At 40.6% G+C, this 18,110-nt stretch overlaps 2 protein-coding genes across 2 annotated transcripts; both read right to left on the bottom strand.

Annotated features, from left to right (window-relative positions):
- Positions 1-231: 231 nt before the first annotated feature.
- On the bottom strand, positions 232-5,144 carry LOC131229388 (small ribosomal subunit protein uS14z/uS14y/uS14x-like). Its single transcript, XM_058225330.1, has 3 exons — positions 4,997-5,144; positions 1,622-1,721; positions 232-499 (listed from the first exon to the last, which is right to left on the bottom strand). The coding sequence occupies exons 1-3, from the start codon at positions 5,056-5,058 to the stop codon at positions 491-493; spliced, it is 171 nt and encodes a 56-aa protein (XP_058081313.1). The 5' UTR covers positions 5,059-5,144; the 3' UTR covers positions 232-490.
- Positions 5,145-10,852: 5,708 nt separating this feature from the next.
- Positions 10,853-15,673, bottom strand: LOC131229303 (small ribosomal subunit protein uS14z/uS14y/uS14x-like). The gene is made up of 3 exons (XM_058225212.1): positions 15,510-15,673; positions 12,123-12,222; positions 10,853-11,091 (listed from the first exon to the last, which is right to left on the bottom strand). The coding sequence occupies exons 1-3, from the start codon at positions 15,569-15,571 to the stop codon at positions 11,083-11,085; spliced, it is 171 nt and encodes a 56-aa protein (XP_058081195.1). The 5' UTR covers positions 15,572-15,673; the 3' UTR covers positions 10,853-11,082.
- Positions 15,674-18,110: the final 2,437 nt, after the last annotated feature.

The raw sequence follows: 18,110 nt of genomic DNA, 5'->3' as shown, positions 1-18,110 counted from the left end.
AAGCATAGGCAAAATCTGGGGCCAGAGCACATGAAAAGTGGGACCCATCTGAAAACATATGCTGGAATGGTGGCAGATGCGTATAACAAACACCTTTAGCAGGTGCAGATTTGGAGGTTCCCTTGCAGATTCTCAGCTCCGTACCATCGCAACCACAGTTTAAGGCCACTTCCAATGGCTTATTCACCAGATCAAAAAAAGTTCAGCAGATGAACATGGATAACCACGGGCTTTCTAAATCAGTAGAGGCATCATTAAAATATTTAGAGAAAGCAACCTATAAGATCCTCAGATAAGTATGCAAGTTTTTAAGCATGGGGTAAGCAAACAACCCCACCCAGAGATTTTTAAGCATGTTGTAGAAAACAAGTCCCAACTAAACAGACACTAAAAATAATAATATTTGCCTTTTCTGCCTCCATTGGATGCCATCTACCAAAATCTGCTTGTCTGCCTCCATCGGATGCTCGTCTACCTAGTACTTGTCTTCTCAGCGGTACTGCAAAAAGCCAAAAAAGCAGCTGTTAGACACTCTGTTGCTGGAGATGTAAGTTTTGCGCTGCCGCATTTGGGAACAGATGAGATGCAATCTGCTCAAATCTTTGGTGGGAGAAGAACAGTCACATGTGACCTCTGGTGGAGCAAAAACAGAAGCCTTTACCAAACCTAATACAGTTCCTGTTTTCCAGCTACCACCCCAACCGCATAGCAGATTGGTACCACTGAAAAAGCACAAGTTCAGATTTGGAGGTACATCCAATCACACAAAATATTCACTGGTGGGAGAGTCCAATGAATCTATGTAGCCAAGGCTGTCTCCTCATTCCCCATCATGCCATTTTGACAGTTATAAGAAAAACCAGTAAAGATGAGAACATATGGCAAACAGAATTTGCAAGACTGAATATGTATTTGAGAGCCATCAAAATCTGCCAACTGGTGCTGGAAATCCCATCAGATGTTGAGGCGCACTTAGCATCTATAGGGGGAGGGTAGAGAAGGAAATTGGGCAGTATTATAAGAGAAATGTTGATAAAAAGAAAGTATTATGAGAGAAACTGGAGAGGTTAAGGAGGGCTTCCTAATTCACAGAGGAACCTCCATTGTCACCTGGAGATGTCTTGTAGTCATGAATCCAAACAAGAAGGTTTCAAAGAAGAAAGAGAATCATACAGGCCTGCAAAGAGATTACTGCAGCCACATATCTATAGGATGACATTTCACTGTCATAGCCCTATTATTGACTTATCCCAGCCATTTGAGGTTGGATCTATGAATTGAATCCTGTTTCCACAAACAAAGATTTGTTGTAATTGCCTATGTATAAGATGTCTTTTTTTTTTCTTTTTTTTCTTTTTTTTCATTTTTCTTTTGAATGGTTATAAGGTATTTGAACACCGAAACAATACATCACACCTAGTTCTATCAGCCTATATTAATATTTCAAACAGCAAAGCATATATTGGTTGGTCCTTGATACGTTACTACATGATACTCCATTTCAACAATAACAACCATAAGTAATAGATATCTTGTCACCACCCTGTCTACAAGTTCAGCCGGTGAATGAAAACCGTATGAAGTTCAAAACTGTTAATCAACTTTAAGCATAGTGAGTTACCTTGATGAAGCCAATCTCCTTGGCGTTGCTGCGGAAACACTGCCTGCAGCACATAAGCCCATACTTCCTGATCAACCCATGTGGGTTTCCACAAACTCGGCTGGAACAAAGAAAAGGTCTCAGGAAAAAAATGAAAAGCTAGAAACCATGAATTAACTTTACCTTGTTCACATGATAATAAAAAAGTGATAAATGAAATTGCGGACTATCAACTATTCAAGAAACTGCCAAAGAAAGGAACAAAGCTGAGGCTTGAGGATCTTTCTCCCTTCTTTTTGCAAAAGCCCCAAACCATCATTCTATTTTCTCAAGCTTCCTACTTCATGCGTGATTTTACCAAGAGAGCAAAATCAACCCCATTTGTTGATGTACATTAAGCAAAAGAAAAATGGAAGGAATTTAAGGGCCTACTTGGATTCATGGAAAGGAAAGGAAACACAATTTCTTAGGAAACTAATTTTTCATTGTTTGTGAGGCCTTTCTTTGTCGGAAACACCATTTCTGACTTCCTCTTTTTATTGAAAAATCAACAAATTTATTTTCCCACCTTCCCCTTAAGAAAGACATTTTCACACAATCGAAGGAAAATGAAATTCTCAAGAGTTAAACACATGCGATCATCCATCTGTAATTGTTTCACATGTGTCACGCAGTCCATCTTCTATTGTACCACACACATGCCACCATGCCACATCTGTCACCATCTTCACTTGGGCTCCACATGTACACGGCACCTGATATGTGCCACGTGTGCCAACATTCCATTGTCCATCTTCTATTGTGACTGCATATGTGCAGTTTATACCAAACATGCTACCATCCATCTTCGCTTGCACCTGCAGGTGCGATTGTGCCATGTGCCATTGTCCGTCTTCAACTGCTCCATATGCACTATATGTGATAACGTGCCACATGCACCAATGTGCCTGTGTGCACATGTGCCGCTATTTAACTTCAAGTGCCAACATCTGTCCAATGTGCTAATGTGTTAATTGTGCCGCATGTGACACCACACAACTTCAAGCACCCCATATGTGTGACACAATTAAGCTTAAGCACCCGCATGTGCCATCATTCATCTTCAAGTATCCCATATGACTCACATGTTAATCCAGCACATGCCAGTAACTATCAAGAAAAATTTCCTTGCAAAATTGTTTGTTTTGCCGAACAATAAGTTTGGAACCAGGCCCAAAATTCTAGGAAAATCTTATTTAAAAACAAGCAGGGAAAACAAGGTTTCCTTTCCAGCAATTTCCTGCAAATAAGGTTTCCCAAGAAACATTTTTACCTTTCCCACGCTTTCCGCGAATCCAAACAGGTCCAGAGAGAATAAGGAACACTGGAAAGCTACAGCCTAAGAAGCCTGAGGAATTCACTCTTTGGAATTAATGATTCGGTAAGAGAATAGTTAGCTAATATGAGTCACATTGCAGCTTTTGATTTATTTTTTTTTCTGATGAATTCAATAGAGTCTACTTTCATCAGACAACTTAAAGAAGAGATCCATTTAAACAATTAAACCATGACCAAAGGATATTTTGTGATTTGCTGACAATACACTGTTGATTATACATTCCCTTATGCAGGTGGTTAAAAGCTTATCGACAACTTCCATTTTTGTTTTCTGTTGTTCCACTTTTGTTTGGCTTTCAATCAAGTTTCCATTGCCATTCAAAAAAAGAGAAGAAAAACCTTACTGCCAGCTTCTTTTACCTAAATCATAGATTTCAATAACCAAGACCTTATACCATGTAAGTAGTTTCATAACTTTCTTTCATTTCAGTAGTCTAGGACATGATGATAATGCTTTTGGTGTTTTACTATGTTGGTTTAGAAATAATTCCTCAGTACTTATGGTCTAAAGCCCCGGGCAGACCCCAACTAATTTTCCTGCGGCACCAAACAAACTAGTCCAACTGCCAGCCTAACATATGACATCACCATGATGTCAATAAATGAATTAAACGCATAAATAAACATTGGACCAGTTGACCAGATGGTTAGACCAGACGAACCACATGACCCAGACAGATGGACCTGTTGAACACAAGTTCAAATGTTTCCTTTTGCAAATCGAGTCACCCAGTGACCCAACCCATTTGGGTGGGTGGTTTTGGTCGAGGTTTTACAACACAAATCCTTACAATTTAGTAATGGAGTTTACAAAATCAGGTTTAAATGAATAAGCAAGTAGTAAAAAATGTGAAATAACTTAGAAAATTCGCTTGATCCAATGAAGAAATTAGTAAATTCAGTTTTCTTGTACCCATAAAGGGGACTGACTATAGTGTAAAAATAACTGTGACTCACTTAACAGTGCCTACTCATGTACCATATCCATGAAATGCATGCAAGTCAATCAAGACCATCCAAATCATGGGTCACATGCGGTGGTGCATGGCTTGAAATCACACCGAAGGATTCTAACCATCTGATATGGGCCATTAATACCAGACCACCAAACATATCTACCCATCCATCAATTTGACAGCCACTCGTATAATATTATGCCCGGGCGATCAGTAAGATTTTCAATCAACATAATGCTCAGCCTTGATTGGCATAGATGCATGACACGTGTACAATTGGAAGATGACACTTGTGGTGATTGGCACATATGATAGGGCTGTCCTAGAATCCGGGTCTATTCAGTTGGCCAATCAACAATCCTAACCTTCAAATCACACATAGATGCTCATTTTCTTCCACCCAAAAGTTAATGCGATAGGATGATCAGTGCTGTCAAATCAGTATTAGTTTTCAACTTCAGAAAATTCATGCTGCGGTCCACCAGGGCACATGAACCATTAAAGCTGATAATAATAAAAATTCCCATTGGAAAATGATTGTATACATCCCCTTTGAGAGTAGATGAGGCCAATCTTCATGAAAATTGAGACGAATTTCCACCAAAAAACTTTTAAATAACAAACAGCAGAAATAATATTTCATTTCCACTAATTCTCCTGGAAATATTATTGGCAAGGAAAATCAATTTTCCACTTTCCAATTTCAATGAATCTAAAAGCCCAGAAGTAAACTATCCATTGAAGGAAATCCAATCCTTGCGTTAGGTGAGCACCACCATGAACATCGCAGCCATCCATTCATTCGGTGGGACACATTTATAGATTTGGGTCATACCATCGGCCGTCCATTGATTTTGGCGTCGTGCCTTGCCAGATGGGTGGATAGTGCTGATTTTCGCACCAGGCGATCATCGTGGTGTGGGCCACCTTTTACGGTCCAGATATCCTACAGATATGACACGTTGGCTGGAAAGAAAGGGCTGTGTGTCATCGTTTCTCGTTTTTTAGAGTAATAGATCGATGGGTTTTGACGAAAATACTGGGAAGAGAAAGAGGTAGTTACCAGGTGCGTGATCCAGGGCCGTAGTTCTTCGGATGAGAATTCCAGACGTTCGTGTGGCCCATCTTCCTCTCCTCAAAAACCCTAGTTTTGGAATCGTGGTTCGGAAGTGCGGCTGCTGAGAAAGAGCCCTGATCCCGACCTATTTTATAGCGGCTTCCGGGTTCCTTGGATGAGGGTATATTTGTTATTTAAGTCAGACATAGGGGTATTTTAGTCGGAAATGGATTGGCTTCTCCCCTGCCATCAGCCCGGTGGCTGGTGGTTGGTTCTATGTGGCCCCTCCATGATTTATGTGTTTCATCCATTCCGTTCATTCATTTTTACAGATCATTTTAAGGCTTGATCCCAAATTTTAATGGGTATAAATCTCAGATGGAACACACCATAGGAAAATAATAGCGATTGGATATCCACCATTAAAATCATCCTAAGGCCCAATGTACTGTCTATTTGACATCCAATCAGGTCATACAGACCCATATGAAGGGAAAAAAACCAAATATAAGCTTGATCCAAAACTTTTTTGGCCCTCAAAAATTTTTTAATGGTCGACACTCATTCAACACTTTTTCCTGTAATGTGGTCGACTAGAGATTGGAATATATATAATTTTTTGTCTCATGCCTAAAATGATCTATAAAAATAGATAGGCGGCATGGATGAAACACATACATCATAGTGGAGCCCACAGAGCACCGACCGGCTGGTGGCAGAGGAGCAGTGAATCCGTTTCCATTTTAGTCCGGGGAACGTCGCACCTCGTGAACGGTGATTGACGCGGTCTTCCTGCGAAAGCCTTTCGCAGGAAGTTCATCCACAAGGATGCTGGGTGGGGCCCACCACCATGTTTTTGGGAAATATATTCCTTTCATCCGTTTTGCAAGCTAATTTTAGGACAAGAAACAAAAAACGAGGTGGATCCAAGACTCAAGTGGGCCACACGAGAGGAAATAGTAGGGATTCAGTGAGAACCGTTGAAACATTCTTAGGACCATAAAAGCTTTGTTTCAGGCTAAATTTTTTGTATTTTCCCTTCATCCCTGCATTAATCACCTTATAAACGGTTTGGATGGCATATAAACATCAAGGTGGATCCCGGGAAGGTTTCAACGGTATGTATTTCTTTTCAAAATTTTCCCTCTCGTGTGGCCTACTTTAGCTTTCGATCCACCTCGCCAAACGAAGTTTTTTTTATAATGATCTCGCCAAACGAATGAACGAAGAATATTTTCCAAAAACTTGCGCAGGAAATTCCTACGAGTGGCTTTTGCAGGAGAAAGCCTTTCCCACGAAGTTCCTGCACTTCGGCCCACCGCGATGTTTTTGACAAATCCACCCCGTCCATCTGCTTTTTAAGCTCATTTTAGGACTTGAGATCAAAAGTGATAAGGATCCAAGACTCAAGTGGTGATGTGAATTCTTACAAGTGTGTCTCATAGAAATGCTACCAAATGCAACCTCTAATGACCTGTGCTATCCTATTTCACAAGCCGATTGACTTGTAAAATAGCATTTTTTCTGTCTGTGCATACCCCGGTTTGTCTTTTTCTCATGAGGTCATATGAAGCTATATCATAATTCCCTAGAGTTCCATGAGAGTATGAATGCATGCCTTCAATTGCAGCATGCCATTGGGTCCAAGAGGACATTTATTATTCATCGGTAGCGTTATTGGTTCTTGACAACTTAAGAAATTCATTTCCTTCTCAGGATCATTGAACTTCTTAGGCTTATCTCAGAAAGTCTAGTAAGTAGCTTCAATTAAAGAAAATGAAAAATGGAAGTCTATAAGCATCGATGTTAGCAAGTGTGGTTGTCATCTCTAGCAGACCTTGAAATTTCATGTCTTTGAATTAACTCAGGGAAGTTTCAAGAAGTCCTCAAGCCTTTGTCACTCTAGCCATTCAAGCATGCTCCTTTCATGCCTGGGTCTTCTTGAATGAACATCTTATGGTTTAGATTCCTCTAGCGTATGTTGCCGGCACCCAAAGATCTAAGTATTAGATTATTAATATTTATGTTATAGTTATTCTTCTGTGTCAAGAACATTCTTACTCTCGGGCTCTGTTGATGCAGAAATCTGGTTAGCCTTCCTTGGCTCATGAACATGCACAAAGAACAAATAAAGAAGACCTTGGCTCATGTCGGGGACCCTCTTATGCCTAAGTCAGGAATTTGGGTCTAGTTGAGTGTCAAAGGTTTAGGGCTAGAGATTGTGCTTCTCACTTTTGGAGATGTTCTCATTTATAGGCAAGAAAAGGCAATGGCGTATAGGGCGTTCATCCCTACTTTGGCGGGGATAGAATCCTAACAGGATTCTGAGTTTACGCGCGACAAATTCCCCTGGATCTTCAGCTAGGATATTGAGGAGAACCATTTGGAGCTGGTTTCCACGATCTTTGGCGTGAATCGTGGGCTGACTGGATGTTGGTTAGGTCAAGATCGGCCAACCTGAGGGAGCTGAAATTTCACCTCCCCTTAATCATCTATCGCTTAAATTTATTTATTTATTTTCCTATTAAAACTGAAATATCAGTGCATCTGTAATGTTCTTTTTCTTCTTTTTATGTTTCAAAAGATTAGAGGCTAAAGCATCCTGTAAGTTACAGTCCAGTCTTTGACCCACCAGATGCTATACAGCATGTGCACAACCGCCAATTGATACTCCAGGATGTGGCTGATTTGAACTTATCCAACTGTTATGGTAATTCTTGTAGTACTTATCCCAGAAGAAGAAGAATGGGTTGGAAATATTTCATTGAATAGAGATTGTCAATCTCATATCTGGACACTTGTGTACAAAAGATGATGAGTGATGAATGTAAATAGCAGCTCACATAATCCACTCATCTGTATAGACAATCCCACTTTTTTACTGCACTATCATTACATTGATTTTTTACTGTTCTCGCAGGAAAAGTTGGGGTCCACATTATCTCATCTGTCTCACTTGTACGCATGCATTGTGTGGACTCATACACACATTCTGTTTGGTTCTGAAAGAGCCTTCTTAAACTATTTCAGAGTATGGGAAGATGCCGGAATACGAGCACATATTTACAGACTTCCTCCTAAGCCTGGTTCAAGGCAAGTAAAAAAGACGTCCTGTGAACAACAGCTGAAGGTGCGGTGGCAGGCACTTTTGACTTGCAAATAGCGTGCTGACCTTCTAAATCCCAAAAGAGGGTTTTACCCATATATGCCTTGAATTCCATGTACAAACACTTGTATGATCTGTGCTTGCAGCTGAGAGAGGTATTGTAGCTGCTGCTGTAATTATTTCTGGCATGGCATACCTCTTTCTAAGCTTCTTTATCATGTACACAAGCTTGTCCAATAACAAAGAACCTTTTTTTATCTTTCTGTTAATACGCTTGCTTGATGAGAAATGCCAATGAGATTTGAGAGTGAATGCTGATTGAGAAATGCAAGAATGGAGCCATTCATCAGGTGGGAACTGTCTTGAATATGCCCTGGCTAAAATAAAAAAAAATAAAGCCAGTCCACTCATCAGGTGGACCATGCCTTTTGCTCCTCCTGAGCAACCCATTGTCCTCATACAGGTTTGCACCGCGCCTGAGTGTACCAGTGTGATTTTTGGCGACCCTGTCTAAGTGAATGGCCATTATTGGCACTTGTGTGTGCTAATCTTCCCCTTAATCTGCCTTCACATGAATGTCCTTCTCATTTCTCTTGCACGGTTGCCTTAAATTTTTAATCATCTCCACACACAGGATCCAAATATCATGTTCCTTTTCCAGGTAATCTTCCTGGATTGTCAAGTCTATTGCAATTCTCCTTGCACTGCTCTCCATTTTATCTCTACATTGTTGTTTATTTTTGTTTCTATTTTTATTTGTGCCTCAGTTTCTAAACTGACTGTTTTAAATGGGAGGGATTGAACTGTTCTTGTAACCAAAGGTGATTTCTACTTGGATTGTTGTCCTTAGTGCTCAGATCAAATCAAATGCAAATAGAGAATGCCTGGCACAAATGGAAGTTGTCTAGAGTGGTGAAATTATGTGGAGAGTGAGTTTCTCACAATAATGAAGGGCCAGTTCTCTTCACTGTGGGTAGAGACAATGTAGTTAGTGTAAGTGATCCAGGGTTCAATCCCCCTGGTTCCGTTAGCTTTCCATAAATAAATGGTCTGATGGTAGGCTGTATTGGGGGAATCAACTTCCTATCACCGTTGGACCCGAATCAGATGGAGATGAGAAGTTTGACTATGTCACCCTATTAAAGATTTCAACATTTGACTATTGCCACTTTGTAAGAGTTGTTTGGCAGCAGCGTGGATTATGTGGGATCCTCGGTAGCAAGAATTTTGAAGGTTTTTTTAGATTTTGATTCCTTCAAAATACCTCCAAAGAGCCCTTTTGGCATTCCCAACTCGTCTGATTTGCAAAATCCTCTCAATTTCACCGGTTTCAAAATCTATATGATTCCACAGGATTTTAAATCCACACTGCCCAGTATGACCCCATAGTTTGTTAGCCGGGCTCTATTCCTAATCCCTATCAAGATGATGCCTATTCAACCAACCTAATTGGCTATACCAATAGTCTTGGATTCAACCAAACCCCTTCATCCAGTGAGCTCACATGTAGGTTGAATGTGGAACATTTTGCAATCTAGAGGGTTGCCAGAAAGGCCAAACTCTTTCTTGACATCAAGAAGTCAATATGGGTGTGGAAAACAACTTTTTTTAGCCTTTTCTTCCTTCTCTTGAAGCCTCTTAGGAAGCCCCGTGCAACAAAAAGCCGTGGAGACCCCATGTGATGCCCTATGCCACATCTACTCCATGCCATTAGTTCCAACAGCTCCTTTAAGACGTGTATCTAAGAGCTAGGCAGATCTAAATTTCCAGGAGGACCTTAGCACCCGAAACAGTAGGGATAGGTAATACCTCGGACTAGCACAAGACGGTGCAGCACTGACGCTAGGGCCCACCTTGACGTATGTTCTGTATCCATGCTTTCCATCCATTTTTCCAGATCATTTTGGGGCATTATCCAAAAAATGAAGCAGATCTAATTATCAGGTGGACCATACCATAGGAAACAGTGGTGATTGACGATAAATGGGCCACAAAAGTTTTGGATCAAGCTGATATTTGCTATTTCCTTCCATCCAGGCTTATGTGTCCTTATCAAGCAAATCACCACTGTTTCCTATGGTATAGTCCTCCTGATAATTGGATCTGCTTCATTTTTTATGTGGGCCCCACAGTAAGGGCCTCACCACATCCTAATCCGCTCCCGAGGACACCATCAAGTAAAAATAAATCTCTGGGCCCACAAACTAGCACAACCAAATGCCATTTCAGCTTTTCCACGACAAAACAAAAACATGCCTTTTCACAAGTCAAGCAACCCACTAACATCTCCCAAAATGCTTGGTTTGGGCATAACTATGGTGAAGCATTCACATGGACAAAAAGACCACCTACCTAGCCCATCAGCAACATGTGTCAATGGCCAGACCCAGACTGTTCATCAGATGGTTTGCACTATCATATCCTTTAATCAGGCCATTTCACTCCTCAGTACTCTCACATTCTCACAAGTTTTAATTGATTGTTGTTGAAAAGGGTTGGCCACAACACCATGATTAAGATTAAGCATAGCTAACCTGCAAGCATAGGCAAAATCTGGGGCCAGAGCACATGAAAAGGGGGACCCATCTGAAAACGCATGCTGGAATGGTTGCAGATGCGTATAACAAACACCTTTAGCAGGTGCAGATTTGGAGGTTCCCTTGCAGATTCTTGGCGACCACAGTTTAAGGCCACTTCCAATGGCTTATTTGTGAGATCAAAACAAGTTCAGCAGATGAACATGGATAACCACGGAGTTTCTAAATTAGAAGAGGCATCATTAAATATTTAGAGAAAGCAACCTATAAGATCCTCAGATAAGTATGCAAGTTCCTGCATGTTTGGGGTATGCAAACAACCCCACCCAGATAGTTTTTAAGCATGTTGTAGAAAACAAGTCCCAACTAAACAGATACTCAAAAATATTTGCCTTTTCTGCCTCCATTGGATTCCATCTACCAAAATCGTCTACCCAGTACTTGTCTTCTTAGCGGTACTGCAAAAAGCCAAAAAAGCAGCTGTTAGATGCTCTGTTGTTTGCCATGTCAGTTTAGCACCGCCGCATTTGGGAGCAGATAGATGCAATCTGCTCAAATCATCGATGGGAGAAGAACAGTCACATGTGCAGTTCCTGTTTTATAGCTACCACCCCAACCACATAGCAGATTGGTACCACTGAAAAAGCACATGTTCAGATTTGGAGTTACATCCAATCACACAAAATATTCACCGGTGGGTTGCTTTTTGATAGGGGTCCAATGAATCTATGTAGCCAAGACGGTGCATCCTTGCATTGGAAATACATAGTCGACATTCCCCATCATTCCATTCTGACAGTTAAAAGAAAAACCAGTAAAGATGAAAACATATGGCAAACAGAAACTGCAAGACTGCATATGCATTTGAGAGCCATCTAAATCTGTCAACAGGTGCTGGAAATCCCATCAGATGTTGAGGCACATTAAGCATCTATAGAGGGAGGGTAGAGAAGGAAATTGGGCAGTATTATAAGAGAAATGTTGATAAAAAATAAAGTATTATGAGAGAAACTGGAGAGGTAGGGGCCTCAAGGAGGGCTTCCTAATTCACAGAGGAACCTCCAATGTAACCTGCAGCTATTTTGTAGTCATGAATCCAAATTAGAAGGTTCAAAGAAGAAAGAGAATCATACATGACTGCAAAGAGATTACAGCAGCCACATATCTATGAGATGACATTTCACTGTCATAGCCTTATTGCCTTGTCCCAGCCATTTGAGGTTGGCTCTATGAATTGAATCATGTTTCCACAAATAGAGATTTATTGTGATGGACTATGTATAAGACGTCTTTTTTTTTCTTCTTTTTCTTTTGAATGTTATAAGGTATTGGAACACCGAAACAATACATCAAACCTGGTTCTATCAGTCTATATTAATATTTCAAACAGCAAAGCATATATTTGACCACCCCGTCTACAAGTTCAGCCGGTGAATGAAAACCGTACAAAGTTCAAAACTATCAAACAACTTTAAGCATAGTGAGTTACCTTGATGAAGCCAATCTCCTTGGCGTTGCTGCGGAAACACTGCCTGCAGCACATAAGCCCATACTTCCTGATCAACCCATGTGGGTTTCCGCAAACTCGGCTGGAAGAAACAAAAGGTCTTAGGAAAAAATGAAAAGCTAGAAACCATGAATTAACTTTACGTTGTTCACATGATAATAAAAAAGTGATAAATGAAATTACAGACTATCAACTATTCAAGAAACTGCCAGCAAAAGGAACAAAGGTGAGGCTTGAGGATCTTTCTTCCTTCTTTTTGCAAAGGCCCCAAACCATCATTCTCTTTTCTCAAGCTTCCTACTTAAGCGTGATTTGACCAAGATGCCAACATCACCCCCATTTGTTGATAGTCATTCTCATTAAGCAAAAGAAAAATGAAAGGAATTTTAGGGCCTACTTGGATTCATGGAAAGGAAACACAATTTCCTACAAGACTAACTTTTCATGGTTTGTGAGGCCTACAAGACTAACTTTTCATGGTTTGTGAGGCCATTCTTTGTGGTAAACACCATTTCTGACTTCCTCATTTTTTTGGAAAATCAACAAAATTATTTTCCTACCACCCCCTTAAGAAAGCCATTGTCCCACAATCGAAGGAAAATGAATTTCTCATAGTTATACACATGAGATCATCCAACTGTAATTGTCTCACATGTGTCACGCAGTGCATCTTCTATTGTACCACACACGTGCCACCATGCCACATGTGCCACCATCTTCACTTGGGCTCCACATGTACACAGCACCTGACATGTGCCGCGTGTGCCAACATTCCATTGCCCATCTTCTATTGTGACTGCATATGTGCCATTTATACCACACATGCTACCATCCATCCTTGCTTGCACCCACAGGTGCAATTGTGCCACATGTACCATTTTCCGTCTTCAATTGCTCCATATGCACTATATGTGACAATGTGCCACATGTGTCAATGTGCACATGTGCCACCATCCAACTTCAAGTGTCAACATGTGTCCAATGTGCTAATGTGTCACGTGTGCCGCATGTGACACCATACAACTTCAAGCACCCCATATGTGTGACACAATTAAGCTTAGGCACCCACATGTGCCATCATCCATCTTCAAGTGTCCCATATGAGTCACATGTTAATCCAGCACATGCCAGTAACTACCAAGAAAATTTTCCCAACAAAATTGTTTGTTTGCCGAACAATAAGTTTGGAACCAGGCCCAAATTTCTAGGAAAATCTTATTTAAAAACAAGCAGGGAAAACAACATTTCCTTTCCAGCAATCTCCTGCAAATAAGGTTTCCCAAGAAACATTTTTTCCTTCCCCGTGCTTTGCACGAACCCAAACAGGTCCAGAGAGAATAAGGGACACTGAAAAGCTACAGACTACAGAACCCTGACGAATTCACTCTTTGGAATTAATGATTTGGCAAGAGAATAGTCAGCTAATATGAGTCACATTGCAGCTTTTGATTTTTTTTTTTCCTAATGAATTCAATAGAGTTTACTTTCATCAGACAACTTAAAGAAGAGATCCATTTAAAGAATTAAACAATGACCAAAGGGTATTTTGTGATTTGTTGACAATACACCATTGACTTTACATTCCCTTCTACAGGTGGTTAAAAGCTTATCAACAACTTCCCCTTTTGTTTTGTGTTGTTCTACTTTTGTTTGGCTTTCAATGAAGTTTCCATTGCCATTCAAAAAAAGAAAAGGAAAAGGAAAACTTTACCGTCAGCTTCTTTTACCTAAATCATAGATTTCAATAACCAAGACCTTATAACATGTAAGTAGTTTCATTACTTTCTTTCATTTCAGTAGTCTTGGACATGCTGATAATGGTTTTTGTGTTTTACTGTGTTGGTTTAGAAATAATTCCTCAGTACTAACTTATGGTCTAACCCCGGGCAGACCCCAACTAATTTTCATGCAGCTCCGAACAAACTAGTCCAACTGCCAGCCTAACATATGACAACACCATGATGTCGATAAATGAATAAATAAACATTGGACCAGTTGGCCAGATGGTTATACCAGACAAACCACATGACCCAGGCAGATGGACCTGTTGAGCATAAGTTCAAATATTTCCTTTTGCAAATCGAGTCATTTTTTTGGTGGGTGGTTTTGGTCGAGGTTTTACAACACTATCCTTAAATTTTAGCAATAGCATTTACAAAATCAAGTTTAAATGAATGAGCTTGTGGTAAAAAATGTGAAATAACTTAACAAATTTTGTTTGATCCCATGAAGAAATTAGTAAATTCAGTTTTCTTGTACCCATAAAGGGGGACTGACTATGGTGTAAAAATAACTGCCACTCACTAAACAGTGCCAACTCATGTACCGTATCCATGAAATGCATGCAAGTCAATCAAAACCATCCAAATCATGGGTCACACGCAGTGGTCCATAGCTTGAAATCATACCAAAGGAACAATTCTAACCATCTGATATGGGCCATTAATACCAGTCCACCAAACATATCTACCTATCCGGCAATTTGACAGCCACTCATATAATAATATGCCCAGGCGATCAGTTTGATTTTCAATCAATATTATGTTCCGCCTTGATTGGCATAGATGCATGACACGTGTACAATTGGAAGATGACACTTGTGGTGATTGCCACATATGATAGGGATGTCCTAGAATCCGGTCCATTCAGTTAGCCAATCAACAATCCTAATCTTCAAATCACACATAGCTCCTCATTTCTTCCACCCAAAAGTTAATGTGATGGGATGATCAGCGCCATCAAATCAGTATTAGTTTTTAAGCTTCAGAAAATTCATGGTAGGGTTCACCTGGACACATGAACCAGTAAAGCTGATAATAATAAAAATTACCGTTGGAACATGATTGCACACATCCCCTTTGAGAGTAGATGAGGCCAATTTTTATGGAAATTGAGACGAATTTCCACCCAAAAACTTTTAAATAACAAACAGCAGAAATAATATTTCATTTCCACTAATTCTCCTGGAAATATTATTGGCAAGGAAAATCAATTTTCCACTTTCCAATTTCAATGAATCCAAAAGACCAGAAGCAAACTATCAGTTGAAGGAAATCCAATCCTTCCGTTAGGTGAGCACCACCATGAAGATCGCAGCCATCCATTCATTCGGTGGGACGCAATTATAGATCTGGGTCATACCATTGGCCGTCCATTGATTTTGGCGTCGTGCCTTGCCCGATGAGTGGATAGGGCTGATTTTCGCACGAGGCGATCATCATGGTGTGAGCCACCTTTTGGACGGTCCAGATATCATACAATGTGACACGTTAGCTGGAAAGAAAGGGCTGTGTGTGATCGTTTCTCGTTTTTAGAGTAATAGATCAATGGGTTTTAACGAAAATACTGGGAAGAGAAAGAGGTAGTTACCAGGTGCGTGATCCAGGGCCGTAGCTCTTCGGATGAGAATTCCAGACGTTGGTGTGGCCCATCTTCCGCTCTTCAAAAACCCTAGTTTTAGAATCACAGTTCGGAAGCGCGGCTGCTGAGAGAAAGAGCCCTAATCCCGACCTCTTTTATAGCGGCTTCCGGGCTACTTGGTTGAGGGTATCTTTGTCTTTTTAAGTCCGACATACGGGTACTGTAGTCCGGCGAACGTCACACCTCGTGAACGCGGATAGACGCGGATTTCCTGCGAAAGCCTTTCGCACGAAGTTCCCGAAACCTAGGTGGGCCACCGTGATGTTTTTTTAGTCGTCCACAGTTCATGTTTTTTTAGTCATCCACCCAGCTCATCCGTTTTTTGAGATCATTTTCGAACCTGAGCTCAAAAGTTAGCAAAATCCAATACTCAAAGTGGGCCACCTTGAGAAGAGGTGGGTTAGGAAATTTCTACTATTGAAACCTCCCTAGTCATGTGATGTTTACCTGACATCCATACTGTTCACTAGTCACATTTTTAACCCACTTGATCATTGGATCCGACTATTTTCTATTATAAGTTTTTAAATAATCTCAAAAAACGAATAAACTTATGAATGTCTCACATGTAGCCTTTTGCAATTAATCCCTATGCGGAGTCAAATTTACTGCATAAGCCTTTTGCAAGAAGTTTGTGCACTCTAAACCTAGGCCGGGGCATTGTGACTTTTGTGAGAAATTCTTATATCCATCCATTTTGTGAGATCATTTTAGAATTTTATACCAAAATGATCAGGATCCAAAACTCAAGTGGCCCTCGTCAAAGAAAAAGGTGGTTAGGGTCTATGGTAATGTTTATATGCCATTAATTCCGCTCGTAACACCAGTGCTATCATGATGAACTGAAGATACAAATATTAGTATGATTCAAACTTCTATGGCCCATGAATATTTCAACGTTTAATGCTCGTGCTTTCGTCATACTTTAGTATTGGATCAGGCTTATTCTTTGGCCTTATGTACTAAAATGATCCCACTCATAAATTTCTAACAAACATCACAATGCCAACTTCATGGTAAAGGCTTTCGTAGTAAATCCCCTTCCGCGTCCGACCCCCTCTCAAGCTGGGAACGGCCAAGAGATCTGGGTGGTCATCGTGATGTGTGGGTTTTATTCCGGTGTGGCCCACCTAAGATTTTGATATACCTCTCGTCCTGGTTCATATCTTAAAATGAGCTGGCAAAATGTACCGACGGCATGGATAAAACACATACATCATAGTGGGCCGATAGAGTGTTTCCACCACCAACCAGCGGGGACTACTGGCAGGATTCATGGCCTCATATCCCCGCCTTCGACATGGAAAATATCACGGAACATCTCTAAATATCCGCAACTCGCGTTATCCAGCAAATACAAACGATCTCGTCTATCAAATTTCGCATGCTAATGATTGGACGGTTTTGATCATCCAATCAGTATGATTTTTACCAAGGCAGGCTATGAAGGAAACTGGACAAGTGGACAATCTAGATATGGGCATACCTACGAATCCACGCGCAATTAGGCTCATAAAATAGATTCTCGGAGTGATTGTGAAATACAGTTTTTAGTTTGTACAAGGATACCAACCGTCCATATTATGGGCCCCATAATGGATGATCGAATATCATTTATTTTGGCATTTTTACAAACAAAGAAGGGTTACGAAATAAAGACGGAGACGATTCACATTCAACCTATAAAACGGCAGGCATTCTTTGGCTAGGATTTTCAAATAGGCGTTCATTTACATGGGCCATCCGCAGTGAATCCCATCATATCAACGTTTTCGATCACTGCACTATTTGCCTATCTGTACAAACTGAAATCCTCAACTATTGTATTAGTATCCTCAGCGCTGTACATCGTTGAATGCGTTCGACCGTCAGCTCGAGGATTGGGTACTATCCCACCGGTACTACTACCATCCCACCAGAACCCACCAGATTAGCTATTAAGCAGCGAGACTCGCTACTGAAGTGACGTCACTAAGTTCTGTGGCCCCGTGATGATGTATGTTTTGTATACCCGCTGTCCATCCATTTGGAGAGGTCATTTTAGGAAAATAACTAAAAAAATGAGTCTAATCCAAATTTTCAGTACACCACACCACAGAAAACAGCGGGGAGAGTGACGCCCACCATTAAAAACTTCTAAGGCCCATAAAAGTTTTCAATCAAGCAGAAACTTATGCTCTCCGTCTTTCATGCCTATGTAAACTTGCTAACATTTTAGATTTCAAATAAACATCGTGGTGGGCGTTAAAAAGCTTTCAACTGTGGGAATCACTCTCCCCAATGTTTTATGTGGTGGGTCTACTAAGGGCCTGTTTGGATTGACGGTACAGATTGTATAGTATTGTTTCAAAGGTGATTTTTTTCATTATACATTATTTGGATTGGAGCTCACATCCATGGGTTACCATGCGCACGAATACATCAGCAAATTAAAATTTTCAAATGGCGGTAATGTGTTTTCAGAAGGCACTGCATCATGTAGTGCAGTCTCTTCATTGTGTTGTATTCTCACGCGACATCGTAACTATCTCTTTGGAGGTTTTCTATCTC

Source organism: Magnolia sinica, chromosome 16, assembly GCF_029962835.1.
Source record: "Magnolia sinica isolate HGM2019 chromosome 16, MsV1, whole genome shotgun sequence".
NCBI classification, from domain to species: Eukaryota; Viridiplantae; Streptophyta; class Magnoliopsida; order Magnoliales; family Magnoliaceae; genus Magnolia; species Magnolia sinica.
This window is presented reverse-complemented; position numbering and strand designations above follow the sequence as displayed.